At 38.6% G+C, this 18,737-nt stretch overlaps 2 protein-coding genes across 11 annotated transcripts in view; one reads left to right on the top strand and one right to left on the bottom strand.

The window, feature by feature from the left end:
* The window catches only part of BRD9 (bromodomain containing 9), a 28,712-nt gene extending 22,634 nt beyond the window's left edge, over positions 1-6,078 (bottom strand). For 3 of the 9 annotated variants that reach the window (XM_040070325.2, XM_058423753.1, XM_040070837.2), the window contains exons 1-3: positions 5,791-6,074; positions 4,661-4,881; positions 2,953-3,085 (exon numbers count right to left, since the gene is read on the bottom strand). In XM_040070325.2, coding sequence (XP_039926259.1) covers positions 2,953-3,085; positions 4,661-4,881; positions 5,791-5,863 — 427 coding nt within the window. In that variant the 5' untranslated portion in view covers positions 5,864-6,074. Of the gene's footprint in view, positions 1-2,952; positions 3,086-4,660; positions 4,882-5,790 lie in introns of all 9 variants that reach the window. The other 6 variants (XM_040070495.2, XM_040070926.2, XM_040070240.2 and 3 more) reach the window with 4 other exon arrangements.
* TRIP13 (thyroid hormone receptor interactor 13) lies at positions 5,922-18,457 on the top strand. Of its 2 annotated transcripts, none has more exons than XM_058423788.1 (14): positions 5,922-6,236; positions 6,342-6,444; positions 8,062-8,227; positions 8,519-8,648; positions 9,896-9,951; positions 11,631-11,722; positions 12,967-13,038; positions 13,973-14,036; positions 14,289-14,375; positions 15,181-15,287; positions 15,932-16,085; positions 16,265-16,377; positions 17,533-17,602; positions 18,143-18,457. In XM_058423788.1, the coding sequence occupies exons 2-14, from the start codon at positions 6,353-6,355 to the stop codon at positions 18,236-18,238; spliced, it is 1,299 nt and encodes a 432-aa protein (XP_058279771.1). In that variant the 5' UTR covers positions 5,922-6,236; positions 6,342-6,352; the 3' UTR covers positions 18,239-18,457. The 2 variants fall into 2 exon arrangements, with proteins under 2 accessions (XP_058279771.1, XP_058279789.1); XM_058423806.1 differs by having other exon boundaries at positions 5,952-6,078.
* Positions 18,458-18,737: the final 280 nt, after the last annotated feature.

Genomic DNA, 18,737 nt, shown 5'->3' with positions numbered 1-18,737 from the left:
ATATGCATTAATAAGATTAAAATAATTATGTTATATATTTTTGCAGAAAAAGTGAAACCTGTTTGCTCAAATACTACAGTTGGAAACCCACATTCTTCCATGTTTGCCGTGCAATTTTAATGGCTTCTTCATATCATAGGTTGGCACAATTTTGCTTTCTAGATATAGAGAAATAGAAAATGTTTTTCCCTGCCCTAACCTTGGCGTGAGTTGGGGGGGGATGGGGGCGGCGGGGCGGGGGACAAGGACCTATCAAAGAGCAGGATGGAATACTGGCAGCTAAGTTGACCAATGAGAAGTCTCAGTGCAACTTTGGAAGGAACATTTAAAACTAATCTGCTGGGACTGCCCACTCTCTGGCTTCGGTGATCGGCCATGAGGTAACAGGGTGGTCAGGCCCCGGCCCGGGCCCAGGCCAGGCTCTGCTGCCTTTCTGGGCAGACAGGCTGGGCCCGGCCGGGCTTTCAGCAGCCGCTGCCTGCATGGAGAGCAGGGAGAGCTCAGTGTGGGCCCTCCATTGCTGGCTGGGCCGGGCCCAGCCAGGCTTCTGAAAACTGCTGTCGCATGCAGCGGGGGGGGGGGCGGGGCGGGGGGGGGGAGGCGAGGGAGCCGGGGGTGGGGAGTGGGGTTGGGGAGGCCCAGGTCAGGCCCTTCTGCCTCTGGGCAGCTGAGCTGGGCCTTGCTGAGCCCTCTAAGACCTGCTGCTCGCCTGAGAGCAGCCTAGGTGAAGCCTTTTTTGCAGCTTAGTAATAGCTCTGAGCTGGACTGCCTTAGATAAGACCGAGGGGTGGAAAAAAGGACATTTGCCTGTTTCTTCTACCAGCCCAGCGCATGCACGTGGCCTTTGCAAGCCCAGGCAAAATTTAATCTTTTCTTAGCAACATGGAACCTTTAAAGCACAATTCTTCCTCGAGAGAAAAAGAAAGAAGAAAACAGAAGATACATGGAACAGATACTGCGTGAAGTCAGTTAGAGGAGAAGTGAAAGAACTAATAATATTGGAATAGGATTGAAGAAGTGGACATTTTTAACTGGACTTTTCTAAGGTAAATTATGAAGAAATGAACTGTTCCTTGCAGCATCTTAGTATTATTTGGGTAGAATGTTATTCTAATCAAAATTAAGGATTGGTGTAATAGAGATTTATTTGGGAACCTTGGAACCCCCGCTCCTGGGTCAAAAAAGAGGTCTCAGCCCTTTGAGACAAAGATGATTTTAGATCAGAAGAAGTATTCGTAAATAATACCCCAAATACACTGAGAAGCTCTGAGGATAGAACATCACAGTCTGCAAAAACTCCAGGCGGCAGCAGATGTGTGCGTGAGCAAACATCTTCATAAAAGATCTTAGAAGGACTCTTCTCCTAAAATAATGTGTAGTTCTACCTAAGTAGTGAAACTGACTGAAAATCCTAAATTGTGTCTTTCTATGTTGTTCAACAAGAAAGTTAATAGTTTGTAAGAGGAAAGAAGCGTGTTTTTGAAGTTTCATTCTGTTTTAGTTTCTTTTTCCAACATTTTTTTTTCTATTTTTTTCGTGTGTGTTAATAAAACTATTTTTTGTTCATTTTTAAGCTTAAGCCTGCTTTATTTTTCTCCTCATCTCTCCCTCCCACAAAAATATTAACACTAAAACCCCTACATTAATTAGTGTTTCTGCCTAGTTTTATTAAATTAAAACCATTACACTTCAACATAAACCCCATGCAATTTTCTAAACCTTTCAATCACAGAGTGGGAAACATATGCAGACTTGTTGGCAAGAGAGGAAACACTTACAATTTCACTTCCTGTACAGATCACACAAGAAACACTACGTGTTAATTACGTGTTACTTCAGAGAGACTGGCTTTAGTGAAGCATGAAACATTAAAGAAGCACCAAGAATTGAAAATCCAACTCTTCATATCGATAGAGGAAAGACATTTCCTTTCTTAACCAGAATAGGTCAGATAATTTATACACTTTCCAATACAATTTTAGAACCAGATGAAGAGACTGTAGTAATGGGAATAGTTTTTATATTCTCAGTTTTTAAGGCTCCTCACTACCCAGAGACCTAAAACTCTGGCCCGAAAATTTCAGTTACCTTGACAGTTGATGGCCATCGTTCCTCAGTTTAATGTGTGGTCACAATTATAAACCAATCAAAGGGCAGTATTCCAAAGACAAGACCCGCAATATTCCTAAAGACACAATTTTTTGCTACTAGGTTCCATTTTCAGGCTTATGTGTAACTGAGATCATGATGTAATTGAAAATTCTCTAAAGTAAAGGTTTCCACTGAGTAATACTGAGTTTTAATTACCAAGCAATGGCTACAGGTAGAAAAAGCATGGCAAAATCTGAAAATATTAAACATGCAGAAGTAGCCACACACAGCTGACAAATACTTTGGCTGGTGATAAGAATAAAAGAAGATTCATAAATGAAAACCAGGGGTGGTGTGTGGTGTCTACAGTCTTTAGAGACACGCTGTCACAACTTCCTTTCCATGACCATAGAGATACTAAAACTCCACATAGTTTAGAAAACAACAAAAAAAACCCGTAACAACACCTAAGAAGTCTCCACAAGAGCTTTTTCCCTTGAACTAAGTGAAACTTAATTTCAGACATTCTGATCACTGTTGTGTAAATGCTAAGAAGGAATTAGGGGAGCACTATGTGCAATAATACTTTTATAATGAGGTTTATTCTGCCTAGGAACAGAAGCCAGAGACAAATGTCCTTGGAAACATCAGTCACCTGAAAACAAACCTACTAAAATGTGGAAGCACCAAGAAGAATATTGACTTTTCAGACAGCAGAAAGTTTTGAATGTTGGAAAAAGTCAAGTCCCTACAGTTCAGTAAATCTTAATGAGTATTTTACATTTTGGTACCTTTGACAAAAGCTTTGTTTTGTGTGCTTTTAAAAAGAACCAAAATAATTTAATCTTTCACATTGCTCACCTGGCTGAGTTCTGCATGCTCTAACAGGACGATCTGGAGGAGGTTCAACCTCCACCTTTTTTCCAGGATCAAAGTCGTCAGTTTCTCCTTCAGTGTCACACTGTTCCTTCTCCCTTTTCCTCTTTTTCTCTTCCTAGGACAGCAGAGAGAAGACGTATTTCAGAGGGACGTACTTGGAATGTGCAATCTCACAGACCAAAAGGTAAGAAACAGTGATGTTTTTAACTTGGAATACTCATTCAATATCCAAGTCATAATATGGTTTAAACAATACTGCATACATTTTCACTATTATTTTTTAAATTTTCTTCTTCAATTAAAACTGAACTGTTAATCTTCTGCTACCTTGTACTTAATACAGTATTGTTCTATCATTCCTGTATTTTATTGAAAAGACAAATTCTGGAACTACTGATATGTAAAACTGCATGATAATAAGCTACACCAGAGAGCAAAGAATATTAATTTACTATTGAGTAAAGATCAATCTGTGCCTCTGCTGTATTTTTGTTGTTTGTCACATTGAACAAAAATGAGTAAAATATGTGACAACTTGACCAACAAAAGAACCATAAGAAACAGTGGTGGCAATTAATGATCTCTTCCTGAGTTTTAAAGGCATACCTAAATCATTCCTGAAATCCCACAATCATTACTTACATTTGCACAGAAAAGCACACTTTCATTAACCTTCCTTAGACTACAGTTTTGTTACTTAGCTACCCAATAGCTTAATTTTAATGTATTAATAATGAAGTTCTGGGGGAAAAAAATCCAAACAACCCCCACCCCACAACTCAGTAAAGGCAAATATGCAAATATGATATGAAGGACAAGGGTTTGCTACATTTGCTACATTTCAATTTCCAGCCTGGAACATCTGTACTAAGAAAATCATGCACTATCTGTGCTGTATTCAAGAGCTTCTGAACCATCTATGAGATGTCACTTCCAGTTGATTTTTTTGTTAGGCTTGTATTACTTGGAATTGATAGATATTAGCCACAAACATACACAAAGTAGCACCGAAAAATCCATCACACAAGAATAGTAAAACTGCGTGACAGGAAAGAATTAAAAAAGGAGAAAGGTCAGAGAACCATCTCTACACAAAAGAAATACTTTAAAATTAAATTGTACAAGTGAATGTGCTGTCAATGCCTTACTGCTGATTTTAATCAAACTCCCCAACGTTCAACACAGACAGCTAAGGTGACCACATTTCTGGCTACTAACAAAGCCACAAAGCCTAGCACACAGGTAATTCCAAGAGTCAACCAAGTAATGTACCATTGTACTCAACAGTATCAATTTCAATGTCCAGTAATTTGGCACACCTCAGGAAAATAAATGCAGCCTAGATTTATTTGAAAAAGCTGAAAATACCCTTCCTAAAATGGTAGGAAAAACATGTTTGTGAGCTGGCTAAAATACAGAAGCATGCATTCAAGGCAAAAAAATAAGGAAAATATAAAGTTGTAAGAAGGAAGCTTTTTCTTTCTTCATAGAATCATGACAAAAGGTATATCTCCTTTAAATGGCAGAAGTACACCAACTCACACACAAGGGTTCTCTACATTTCTGAATTGCTATCTTCAGACAGTAAGGTTCTTGCAACAGTGATTTAAACAAAGTTCTGCACCAGATTTTAGACCTGATAAGCAAGCAAGAAGGTTTGTGCGTCTGAATTCTAAAAATTGCAGCTTACCTTTCTCTTTCTTCTTTCTTCATCATCTAGATGCTTTTCTTTTTCCTTCTCTGACTTTTTCTTCTTTTTTTTCTTCTTTTCTTTATGTCGTTCTCGTTCATGATCTGATCTATCATCATAGTAACTAGAATCATGCCCTGACCCAGAAAGTTCAGTGACTTCACTGCCTCCAACTTTAAGAACCAGCTTTAAGGGTTTTTCCAAAGGTTTGTCCACATAATCTAAATTTTAAAAAAAGAAATTAAAAAAAAAATAAAAATAAATGCACATGGAGCTAACAGCACACAGCAATTACAGATTCAGTCTCAATTAGGTCAGAAAAGACCTCTGAGATTGAGCCCAATCTATGGCCAAACACTACCATGTCAACTAGACCATGGCACTAAGTGCCAGATTCAGTCTTTTCCTAAGCACCTCTAGGGATGGTAACTGCACCACCTCCCCGGGCAGCTCATTCTAATACAGAATCATCCTTTCTGTAAATAAATTCTTTCTCAATGTCCAACCTGAAGTTTCCCTAGTGCAACTTGAGGCCATGTCCTCTGTCACTGATTGCCTGGGAGAAGAGACCGACCCCCACCTGGCTACAACCCTCCTTTCAGGCAGCTGCAGAGTGATAAGGTCTCCCCTGAGCATCCTTTACTCCAGGCTAAACACTCCCAGTTCCAAAGCTTCTTCTAGAACTATTATTCGTAAGAATTCGCTGCAAATCAAAAATATATACAATACAGTTGGAAAGAGAAACAATAGCTAAGACTAACGAATCCAAGCTAACAAACGGTCGTTCTGCACGTCTTACGTTGTTATGTTCCACAAACCCGCAAGACGTAAGAAACCGGCTCTTCGGCCTCCCCTGAAAACGTCGCAAGGTCCTTGCAGAGCAAGGTGAAATCCAGCATCGCACCGCAGCGACCGGATCCTCTCAGGGGCAGCCGTGCGAAGCACGGAGACGCTCGGGCTCACACCCCACCACCCGCCCCGCGTTCCTCGGCAGCTCCGGCACTGGGAGCAAGGTCTCTGCCCAGGTCCCCCAGCCCGCGCAGGGACCAGGCCCCCAGCCGACAGCCGCGCCGAGGGAAGAGGCGGGCGCGTCCCGGGTACAAAGAGGCCCCCCCCCCCCCGGCCCTTACCGCTATAGGCGGTGGAGGAGGTCGAGCGCCATTCTGCCTTCTCGGTTTTGTGCTTCTTGTGCTTCTTCCCCATGGCGGAGCCGCGGCCGGCACCCCCGGAAGCGATGGGGCGGGCGAACCCTCCCGCCCGTCGCGGAGGAAGATCCGGGTGAGGGGTCGGCCCTGCTTCGCCCAGCGCGCCCTTTACAAACTGCGGCTGCCGCAGTGGGTGCCTAGTGCCTCAGGCTCGCCTGCGCTCGCAGTTCCCGTCGCTCTGGCGCCTCGCTCCCGAGGCCGTGCGTGCCTGAGGTGATTCCCTGTCCCCAGCGCTGAGGCGGGAGCAGCGCGCCCGCCCGTACTTACGCGCGACTGCGCTCGCGGCGTGTCCCGAGGCTGTCGTCGCCATCTCCTGAGGGAGGGAGGTGCCGATCCCGGTCCTGGTCCCCATCACGTACCCGGTCTTTGCGGTGAGTGGTGTGCACCTGGACGGGGCGCCGGGAAAGGGCCGTCCGTGGCGTGGGCGTGTAGCAGTCGCTGGAAGTTGCTTCTCTTTGGTATTGCTTTTCCCCTAGGAGCGAGAAAGATGGATGACGCCGCTGGAGATTTGAAGCAAGCGCTCCCAAACGTGTGTGACAGCGTTCAGATCCATGTGGAAGTTCACCAGAAGTCGAGCAGGTCTCTGATCAGAGCGTTGCTTGCTGCCACTTGTGCCTCTTTCCTCTTGGCCTCTTTTTACCACCTCCAAGAGCCTGCAGGACCCAGCCCTGCCTTCTCTCTGCTCTCCCGGGAGTTTCCTCACCTGTGTCTCTTCCTAAGTTTGAACAAATACATTTCTCTCAGTTGCACTTTGTGGGTCATGTCATCCAGTCTCACAAGTTGTTGGCCACGTTCTGGGTTTGCCGCAGTTTATCCTTGTCTCTTCTGTGTCAGTGTTCACAATTGCTCACAGTACTCCAGATGTGGTCTTACAAAGCCAGCAGATGGAAGCAGCTACTCTCCCTAACATCTGCAGCCTTGGTAACACAGCCTCAAATAAGGTTGCCCTCATTTGGAGCACGGGCACACTGCTGACTTATTGCCATCTTGTCCACCAGTACCTGTGGTCCCTTTTCTGCAAGACTGCATGTCATCCAGTTGGCCTCTGATCTGTTCTGTTATCTGGGCAGTGGATGGAGTGTTAAGACTTCACATTTACTTTTGTTGAACGTCAAAAGCTTCCAGTCAAATCATATTGCCAACCTACAGAGGTCCCTCTGAGCAGCAGCCCCGCCTTCCAGACAGTTCTCCCTGCTTTGGTGTTATCCGTAAACGTGATACAGTTGCTTTTCATCCCATTGTCAAGGATGCAGAAGCAGTGCTGGTCCCAATGCTAACAGCACCACACTGCCTTTCCCCACCCAAGTTAATGACAGCTCTGCTTAATCTTTGTACTAATCACAGCCCTCTGAGCTGGACAGTCCAACTCTCTTTGTCCATTTATCCAGTTCTTACCTACCACTTTGGATATCTGAAGGATATGGGAGAGCATGTCTGAGGTGTTAGGAAAATCATGGTATAAAATATCCACTGTGCTATTTTTGTCAGGCTTAACAGAGAACTGAGAATTTGCACTGGTTATAGGTGATTGAATTTGCAAAATTAAGTTCAATCTTCAAATGGTATTCCTTTTCATGTATTTTCTATCTCTTCTGGAATTCTTCTTACATTATGTCCCTGTCCTGACATTTCAGCTGTCCTGAAAATGTAACTGAGCTTCCAAGCTAAGCATACCAGTCTGTAGCTTGACTCTGAGTCTTCCTGGGTTTCCTACTAAACCTACTAAACCACAGATTGCATAACTGCTTTCCATTCTTGAAGTCTTCTAGCTGTCTCATTCAGTATCCTCTGATATGACCTCAAACAGAGCAAAGAGTATTATTTGGATTATGTCTTTTAATGCACAAATTAAAAACAACTATCAAAAACAACAAAAGCTTGTTGCTTTTGCAGACAGACTGAATCTGAGAGGTTCTTTTTTCCTGTAGAATGTTGAGGAGTGTTGAGTGGGTTTGGGGTTTTTTTTGGTTTTTTTTTTTGGTTTTTTTTTTTTTTTTTTGTGTTGGTTGTTTTTTAGGATTGGGGGCGTTTTTTGGCTGGTTGGTTGGTTGGTTGGTTGGGTTTTTTGGTGTGTGTGAGATGAAAGCTGTTTTCCATGAAGGCCTCACATATGAAACAACGCATAATGCACACTAATTCAAATTTCCTTATAAATGTCAATGCCATAAAGTTTCTTGTGTGTTTCTTTCTTGTTAGTGTGGCCAAGAAAGAAGATATTAGGATGAGTGTCTTAAAGCTGTTGAACAGACACAATATCGTGTTTGGTGATTACAAGTGGACAGAGTTTGATGACACTTTCCTTAACAACAATGTGCAGTCTGTGTCGATTGTGGATACGGAGCTGAAACTGAAGGACAGACAGGTATTCCCAGTCAAGAATGTGCAGCTCTGTTTATGTGCCCCTGAACTACTTGTAGGTAGACTGGTGGTACCCTAAGGGTATAAGCAAGACAAGGATGATGCAGTATCTCTTCTTAGGCTGACTAGTATAACTAGGAAAAAGTGGCTAAGTTTTTTGCTGCTTAGTAAGGTTTGAAATAGAGGTAGTAGGTTTCAGAGATAAATGCCAGATAAGAACTGTAACTTTCTTTTTTGTAACTAGCTTTGAATGAGAAATATGACACATAACAAATCTTTTTTATGTTCATTCTAGCCTATTGACCTGAGCATAAGCAGTCTTTCTCTTCATATTTTTCATCTGAATGAAGAAGGACCAACCTCTGAAAACCTGGAAGAAGAGAATGAGGATATCACTGCAGCTCACCACTGGGTGCTGCCAGCAGGTACCTGTTTGACATTTCTGGAAGCTCTAGAGCAATAAAGAAAATATTGCAAAGGTTAGAAGTGTGTATAGTTACCTGTTAAAGGTATTATTTGTATTTATTGTTTGTCTATAGAACAAATACGTTTGGACTTTTTTCTTTATGGAACAAATTTTCCTTTGTGGTTTTGAATGAACTTCTGCAGGTGATTCCAAAACACATAATTTATTTCTGTAATACTTGTGGATGTGTGGAAATAATTGGTCTTGTGTCTAAAATACATAGTCATCATCAGAAGCATGCAAGTTTTTAACACTGACGGTTGCATTCCAAGTTTTATTTAACTTGAAGACCCCCAAGAAACTCATCACTTTAAATATTCATTTTCCAGAGCCCACTGCTGACTTCCAGCCCCCAAGACAGTACTGGTCTTATACATGAAACAGACAAACAAAGTAAAGAGATTTAGTCCTTGTCTTCTGGAGATGAAAAATAAGGCTTTTCTCTATGATAGAGCCAGACCTGCCTGTTTCGATCTTTTGCTTGGGGAAGTTGGATTCTCTGCCTGGAAGGGGAAGCTCAGGTGTGAGTTTTAGCTCAGAGAGACAGTAATTTTTGAACATTTCCTACTCTTTCCATGTTGTGAAATGCCTAACTATCCATTACATTTGTTTTCAGGAAGAATTAAATCTGATGCACATTACTGCCACAATTTTGTGGTTTATAGTTGTTTAGTCTTTCTTGCTTTTCTTTGGTGAAAGTTAGAAGCTAAAAGCTAAGAATGATTGATGCTCAAATGACAACTTTAGTTTTTTACGCATTATTCAGCTACATGGTTTTTTGGACCTCTATATCTTGATGTTAAAAAAAAAAAAGCAAAAGTGAATGATAAAATTTGCCTTAGAACCCTCCTCCTAGCACAACTTTTCATTGCTCCCTTGGTGAAATGTAAGTTCATCCTCTGCTGAGGATGGAAGGAACGATATTTTTCATTTCATGTTAAGAAATTAACATTAATTCCTCGTATCAATTATTGGAGGAAATAGAAAGTGGGAAATTGCTGAATTTGTCTGTTAGAAAGTGGTGTTTGCATTTTGAGAAAAATAACTTCTTTTTCCCCACAGATGCTTTACTTGCTTTCATATATCTCTTCTTAATTTTTCATTTTAGTTGAGCATAATTTGAGAACTGTTTTGTGCTGCAGTGGTGAGTTACAAGTTTCCAGACTGATTTATCCTAAACAGGTATATAATATATTGCTTTTGCAGCTGAATTCCACGGCCTTTGGGAAAGTCTTATCTATGACACTGAAGTAAAATCAAATGTAAGTTGGAAATGAATAACAGTTAAGATTGCTTGAGGAGCAGTAAGAGCTGAAATTAAGCCTGTTTGAAGTTTGCTGCATCTCCTATGGAGGTATGGGTGCAGACTGGGCAGAAGGGAATGGGAGTTTAACTTTGTTTCTGGAAGCAGCTAAACAGTTAATGGGCTTGGCAGTAATGTCCAGCAATGTTACTGTTCATGCAAATACATACTCAATGATTTGACTAGAGCTGAGTGCCCTGCCACTTGAATGCCGGCAAGACGTTGGAAAGAAACAAAACACTTCCATGGGGTCATTTTCTAGCTTGAAGATCCTGTGCATTCATCAGAGGTTGTGATGATAACTGCCAGAGCTTATAGAACGGTAATACTACAATATGAAATTCAGTAATTGTGATGCAAATAAAACCCACAAATAGTTCAATTCATCTTCTAACAAGTTCTTGGACACAAATAATTAATTCATTAGCTTATTTGTAATACCATAGATATACTATTCTCACTTAAGTCTTTATAACCAAATATAGAAAAGCAAAACATTCCAGTGATTGTACTTCTTAATTGATAAGGTAAATATCAATTAATATATCCACATTTGTCTAATTTATGGAACAACTTTCAAAGCCATCTGTGAAATTACAGGACTTTTTAATTAGACTTGCTGGTGTACTAAATAACAGCAAGTGTCACTGTTGAGTGGAAGTGTATATGGGTAGAAAGAAATTATTGCTTTTAATGGCTAAAACTAGAAATACTGCTGTAAAATTGTGATAAATCTTCATTCTTTAAACCATGGAAATGCCTGAGCACAGTTGGGTTCTATGGGCTCTGAAATGGTTGCTATGAGTTTTCAAAATAGCACAGTGCCAATAGAATTTTGAAAAAATATGTGGATTAAGTTCAGATGTTTTTACTGTTGTGCGATTACTCCATCTCAAGCATGAGATAATGCAGGAGCATCCCGTCAACACATAGGGATCAGAAGCTCATTACAGGTAAGAACAACAGAAGATAATATCAGGTGTTATTATAGGTAAAAGTCATCATAGATTCACATCTTATGTTCATATACATTTTATTGAAAGAGTTCTCTACTTCCTAATTCCAGATAATTCTGAGATGAAACTGCAATATTTTTCAAAGCAAGTGTTCCAGGAAATACGTGCTATTTCCCTTATTTGGAAGAATGAATTAATCTACAAATTCCTTGCAGTAACTGATGCAAAAGCTCCAGTAAAAACAGGATAAATGTGACGGGAAATGCTTTGGTGGGCTGACTACAACAAACTGTACAAATGTATAGCTGTACAATATCTAAACAGGACCCAGAGTTTGAGTGTTTGACTCTCTGTGCTTAGGCAGCTTGTGTATAGACACACAGTATATGGGACAATGAGAAATTAAATCAATTTCCTTTCTTTAAAGCATTTAATTTATTCATTTAAAAGTTCTAGAACTCCATTTCTGTCAAGTACATGCTATTCTTATTCTTTGCAGGACAGAAATTCATTCCCATCCTTTGCAGAAATAAATTTGCCTATGACTAAAAGACATGAGCTCTTTTTTTTTTTGTCGTTGTTATGAGTACACAATAAACATCATTAGAGATTGATTCTATTTGTAGTTTTATTTGCTGTTATGTCTCTAATTTGTGTCTTTCTATTTGTCCTCTTCATTTAGTTACTCGACTATGTGACGACAACATTATTATTTTCTGACAAAAATGTTGACAGCAACCTGATATCATGGAACAGAGTTGTTTTGCTGCATGGTAAAAATGATCTGTTTTAAACCAAGTAGATTCATTGGCTGTCTGTTTATACTTTTCTTTTGGAAAGACTGGTACTGCAGTCCTGTGTAGTGAAATGAGGTGATGCAAAAGCAGCACCTCAACAGTATGGATTTGGATGAAATGTGATGTCAGAGTGAAATCAATGTTTACTTGTACTGTGTTTTGCATGAATTTAAATTCTAAAATTTACAGTGCAGTGACAACTGTGGATTTCTTAGTTTTAATTTTTAAGTGATATCATTGCATTTTTACATAATGAACAAAAATAATGCAGATACTGTAGATATTAGGAGGTATATATTAGTTAAACTTCTGTCACAGTACTAAATATTTTGTTAGTTTTAGCTTTATAAAAACTTTGGGGAAATTGGGAAAACGATCTGTGTTTTGTTGTTGACACTGTATTCTATTGCCAACTCCTGCTAGTTTAGTTACTGTTATTTCAGTGAAGCTGAAGTCTTCAGTCAATCTTAGCTTATTGTAGAGGTTATATGACAAACGTGGTTAGCATCAAGTGAATCCATTTTCTTGCAAAATGCAAGACTGTTATTTAAAAAGAAAAGGTCACAGTGGAAATATTTGTTGATTGTATTTACATTACAACTGTCGATTTAGAAGCTTCAGGATGTTTTTGTTTGAAAGACTTTATTTCAGACTCATACTCTGGTAACTGTGCTTGTACTTGCCTCTTTGGAGGAAGTCTTTGTGGCTCTTCCGTGGGGTATTAAGTCAGATCCAAAAGGTTTGTCCCAGAGTATAGTTTCCAAGATGATCTGGGTTGCTCCAAGGAAGAAATTTCTGGGAAAGTGGACAGCTGGTCAAACTGATCATGTGTTTCTGTTTTCCATCTTAGAAGAGTGTGTTTCAGGAAGATAAAAGTTGGAGTATAGCACTGATTATAGAGAATGCTGATGAGCATTAACCCTGCAGGCGTGATACACTTTGCTTCTGTGGCTGTTCAGTGTTTTAACTTTATGGTGTCTGCATATAAAATGTTACATTAATTATACTAATAATTTAAAAATATATAAAATCAAACATTAGTTCTAGGATTATAGTCAAGTAAGCAATTTTCTCAAAATACTCTGGTGTACACCATCATTATCTGCTGTGGTTTTAGTCTACAATTAGTGCTGTAATGAAATAGAGTAGTTAAAAATCTGTTAGATGTTATTAACAATCTAATGCAGAGTCCCTGTAATGTATGGATCTGATTCAAACCAGCCCTCCTGGAACTGGGAAGACTTCTCTCTGTAAAGCATTGGCTCAGAAGCTGACAATTCGACTGTCATATAGGTGATTTTTTTTTTTTTAAATTTTTCACTTTAGTTTACTATACTTATTTCTTCTTTTTCACTGGCCCAAGTATATTTCATATTTGATTTCAAGTAACTTGTACCTAGTGCTAATGTGTCTTCTCTTTTGTAGTGCACCAGGCTAGCAATAAAATTGATCTGCTAGACTGATTAGGATATCTTAAGGCCTTGTAAAATGTGTAATTATTTGTGCCCAGGTGTGTAAAAGACATTTCAGTGGCAGTACAGTAATTTTTGCTCACTTTGTACATCAATGAATATTAAAGGACAAAGGATTGAGGAGTACTTTGGGTTTTGTATCTTCATGTTTGATAGAGCCTGGTTTTAATAGGTATGATTTTTTAACTAATTTCTTTTTGTACTTGGATTGTCTGAAAGCTGCAATCTGCAGAGGCCAGTCTGTATATCTGACAGGTAATAAGAAATAGCCTAAAATTTCATAGCAGCTTAACAAATTTATATTAAAAAATGTTATATAAATACAAAATGTAGCATAAATAATGTGTAATTATTGGCATGATCTGACTCTAGCCCAAACTGAACATATGAAAAATCATGGGCTGTGTAATGTCTGGTTGAGATACATTGTCACTTCTTTCTATACTGAAGAAAAATCTTACACCAAGAGAAGAATGAGCAATTTTCATGAGAAGAGTTACCATATTCTAATGAAGAAATTCTAGTAGCAATTTAATATACAGAATTCTAGTGACATTTTCAGAAACATGACAAGTTCCAGCAACAAAAATAATACCAATGAAACATATATTATATTTTGAAAGGTAAGTAATTTAAAGTACTAATTCACAGAATTCCAGGGTCAGAATGTCAGGAATGAGACTTGTAGAAGTTAATGATATCACTGATTTTTATTTAGAATGGAGTTGATACTTCTTTTTCTCTTCATACTTTAGGTATAGGTATGGACAGTTAATTGAGATAAACAGCCATAGCCTTTTCTCTAAATGGTTTTCTGAGGTATGTATTTATACACCTAATAAAATAAATTTCGTATTTTAGAAATTACACTGTAATTATTCTGTTGAGCTTTTATCCTAAGTATGCACACCAGAGATTGATCAGAATAATTAATGTGTTTGAGAATACTTAAAGAGAAGTTTTATTAAAAAGTTGTTTTAAAACCCAGGCATTTACGCCTTTAAATATGACAAGCCTTAGAAAATTGTGTGGTAAGGAAATAGTTAACATATGCACATGGTGTCTTCCTAGAGTGGCAAGCTTGTAACCAAGATGTTCCAGAAGATCCAAGAGTTAGTTGAAGACAGAGATGCTCTTGTATTTGTACTGATTGATGAGGTATGATTCCAGTAACGTTGTACATAAAATGTAGCAGGAAGGAAATAGATGGGAAGGAGCTGCAGTAGTGCTCATTCATTAAGAACAATAGAAGCAAAATTATGCTATTTTATAAGCTAAATGATTGTGCCGATGACTGAGCTTTAGTCTTGAATGCTGCAGATTTGAGAGGTTTGGAAAGAACGTAGTATGACTGAGCAGGCAAATTCCAGCTGAAAATGAACTGAAACCTTTCTTGGTGAAATTTCTCTTGCTGCTATGTTTAAAAGTGGAATATTGTTGTAAACTTCATAGTAGCCCAGATTTGTGTTATTTGCGTTTGTTGTAAAGCTCTAAAAAACATGCATATGGTTCAGTTCATTGTTGTTAGATTTTCTTCAAACTTGCAAACAAAAGCGACTTAAGTCGCTTACTTACTTACTTAAGTATGTACCTTGTTAGCATTGTCATATTGGACTTCCTGTGGGGAAGCTCACTCTAAATTCAACCTATTCATTATTCTGGTGGTGTGTCCCATTCCTCCACCTCCAAAATTTAAAATGAAAACCAATCTCCGTTCTGTTGTCTAAACAGGAATTTCCCTCACTACACTTTGCTTCCTTGACATGCCTTTCTTTCTCCCTGGAAATTCCTACCAAACAAAAGATTTTGAAGACATTTTAGATAGTTGGCACAGAAATCTGAAGGTGTATTGCATGGGTTACCTGTTTGCTGCCAGAACTCCAAAAGTGCAATCTTTTTGGTTTTTTTGGTGTTTGGTGATTTTGTTGTTATTGTTTTGGTTGATTGGTTTGGGTTTTTGTAGGTCGAGAGCCTCACCGCAACCCGCAGTGCCTTCAAGGCAGGCACAGAGCCTTCAGATGCTATTCGTGTGGTCAATGCCGTACTGACACAAATAGATCAGATTAAAAGGTATTGTTTGCATATTATTGCAATAGCAAAATGTAATTGACAGTTTCAGTGCCCCTGTTCCTACTAAATTTCAATTCCTACTTGGAATACTTAACCAGATTGATTAGTGAACTATTCTTTGTTAATGATGCTAATTTTGAAAAGAAATAGCAGTAATCCATCAGAGTATTTTGCATGTACCTGGGTGGACAATCAAATCTATGGACAATATACTTTCCCTAAAGACAGGGAGAGAAAAAGGACAGATCATCATGATGTCTGCTTTGACAACAAACATCAACATTGAAATGGGAAACATTGATTAAAGATTCAAATTTACAATTTTTTTAATAAAACTTTTTGTGTGTGTCAGAAGCTATGCCATTAGGTTCTAGATAGTTAACACGTATCACTTCTCAAATAGAATTAGAGGAACTATGGACACTTAAGAAACAGCTGAAGGAAAGAGACTGTGCATTGAAATAGTCTGGTGATACCTGGCCGAGAGCTTCAGATCATTTAATGTAATTCCAGATTGACAAGAATGATGAAACAGCTTATTGCATAAAATTATTTGAATCATAGGAAGGAAAGTCTCAATTTGCCAGTCACAAAAAGAGATAAATCTTTTACATGTGACCTAAAAATCTTTTTTTGTCTTCAAGGTATCCCAATGTAGTTATCCTGACTACTTCAAATATTACGGAGAAAATTGATATGGCCTTTGTAGACAGGGCTGACATAAAACAATACATTGGACCTCCATCTACTGCAGCAATATTTAGAATATATCTTTCTTGCCTGGAAGAACTGATGAAGGTAATACTTGAAAGCAAAATTGCAAAATGTCATACTTTAGTAAATTTTAAATTTTAGTCATACTTCCACAGTAACAAAATACAGAAATTTAATTTATTTTCTCTATTCCACTCTTACTGTAGAATTTAATTTTGAATGCGTTTATTTTTCATACAACAGTGTGTAATTCTCTTTTCTAGTGTCAAATAATATATCCTCGACAGCAGCTTCTGACACTCAGAGAGCTTGAGATGATCGGCTTTGTAGAAAATAATGTGTCAAGGTTAAGCCTTGTACTAAAAGAAATCTCAAGGTAAGATTCTGAAATTTTACTTTTTTCATACATATATACTGAGTTATGGAATGATGTGTAAAAGTAACCAAATTGCCTAACAACTGGAGATCTAAACAACTACGGGTTTTTTTTCTGTTTGGGATAGTGCAAAAACCTTCCGGGGACAAAAAGTGGAAGCAATCGCAATTTGCTAACATTTCTTAGTCTCACATCTGGCTTGGCCTATTACTACTTCTGATTTGTGCTCTATCATTTGAAGTCCTCTTGAAAAGTTGCTGGCTGGATTAGCCTTAGGTTTCAGTGGATGTTGGGAACTGTAATGCACTTTAGCAGAAATAGCAGGAGCCTTAGGTCCCGCCAAAAAAGTGTCTTGAAATGCCTTGCCATCTGCTAGATAAGTATTTAGCTTGGAGATATAAGTGGACAGAAACAAGGGAGAAACGAGTAAAGTGTAAATGGACAGTGCTGTGATTTGCTGAGGATGCTGGTAGAGCAAATGATCTTTCACTGCAGCATAAGAGTTCTTGAAACAATAAAAATTATATTTACAATATCAAGCAATTTTTTTTCCAAAGTCCTGGTTCCTATGAAACAAAACAATACTCATAAAGTCTGGAAAGTGTGCATTCTTTCTGTTCTGAAATAGCAGTCTTAACCAATGAGGAGTGAAGTAAAATCGAGTAAGTTTTTCCAGGCACGGAGGTTTGCATTTTACATACGCAGAGTGGTGCTTGGAGAAAGATGCAAACCTACACCAGGTGGGTGAGGTGAAGGAAACAGTGTGTAATGGTGGGTAGAAGGAGACAGGCAGTACCCATGAGGTCCAGCATTCAAACCAGGTTTTTTCCCAGTCCTTCCAAAAGTAGTTGTGTCTGTGCCATGCTTGTACAGTGGTGGTAGACATCCCCTCAAATTCATGAGAATGGCAAAACAACGTGGAGGGGCCTGATGTAAGCATTGGCAGGCAGCTGTGCCTGTGCTGTTGCTGCGTAGTCTCCCATAAGCAGAATTTGTTCACTCCCTGCTCCTGTTAAGAGAGCTGCAAGTGACCTGATGAATTGTCATGTGAGGTTCTTTAGAGCAACTTAAGGGAGAAACACAGGAAAGGAAAGACCTTATTTTAAAGCTGGTTATTTAGCATTTTAAGCAGCACTTGTCTCTGTTTTACCATAGAAAAAGTGAAGGTCTTGGTGGTCGGGTCCTGAGAAAGCTTCCTTTCCTAGCACATGCACTTTATATTCAAGTAAGTTTATTATATTCAAATGAGTTTACTCTGTTCATTGTATTTTGGGTTGGGTTTGAGACAGGCAGGAAGACATATGAACACTGCCTGAAGTGAAACCTCCCTTTTAATCTAAATTGCACTTGTTTCTGCGGCTTTGTCGGCTGAAACAGTTATGAAACAATAATTCAGAATGGGATTGAAGAAGACAGGTGGGATTGACTTGAGCATTCTACTTTTAGTTAAATTAATGAACATTAATATTGGTGCTCTTTTTTTCCTTGCTGAAAAAAACCCCAAACCTCTACCACTTTATAAATAATGATTTGTTAAAAATCTTTTTTCTAAGCAAATATACAGTATTGTAACTGAAGACTTCGCACAAGTTGACTTTGCTGTGCTAGCTGATTTTAAATAAACTTACAGTTTGGTTTATAGCATTTTTCAATTTTTGTAACATGAAATTCAAATATTTCTCTTTTAAGTACTCTGATTTGTTTGTGAAATACTATGTCTGCTTATTGCTGTGGTGTGTCTAACAAAATATTCTCTTATTTTCAGTCTCCCAGTGTTACAATGACAACTTTTCTTCAGGCCCTTTCACTCGCAGTAGACAAACAATTTGAAGAAAAAAATAATCTTGCAGACTGTGTGTGATACTCTACTGTTTTGTAGTTGACTGTATTGTTATATTTTTCATACAAGTTATGCTACTTTTATGCATTTGTAAAATAAAATGTCAGCACCTTAAAAAACTTTGAAGACCTCATCTGGTTTTTCAAATACTCATTAAACAACTAAGGAAGTTCACAGCATATTTTTGGAAGCTTTTATTTCAAATGTCAATAAAAGGATTTTAAAAGGTGTTTGTTTTAAGTCAGTTTCCATCTTTTGCCATTACTAAAAGTGGGCAGGCTTCTGTTCCCTGTTTCTTAATCACTAACTTTCTATCCATGCATCTGAAATAATGGGCATGAAACTGTGAATAATTCAGAGTGCTTAGTGACAGACCAAATCTTTCATACTGACATCTCTTTATCTTGAAAATTAATATCAATTATTATGGGGTTTAATTACATAAGATATAAAAATTTTAAATCAGGAGATCATGTAATTGTATTTTGTAAAATTTGGCCGGGGGGTGTTAGCAAATTCG

This window comes from Hirundo rustica, chromosome 1, assembly GCF_015227805.2.
Source record: "Hirundo rustica isolate bHirRus1 chromosome 1, bHirRus1.pri.v3, whole genome shotgun sequence".
Lineage (NCBI taxonomy): Eukaryota > Metazoa > Chordata > Aves > Passeriformes > Hirundinidae > Hirundo > Hirundo rustica.
Note: the sequence above shows the minus strand (reverse complement) of the source record. Positions and strands in the feature narration are given on the sequence as shown.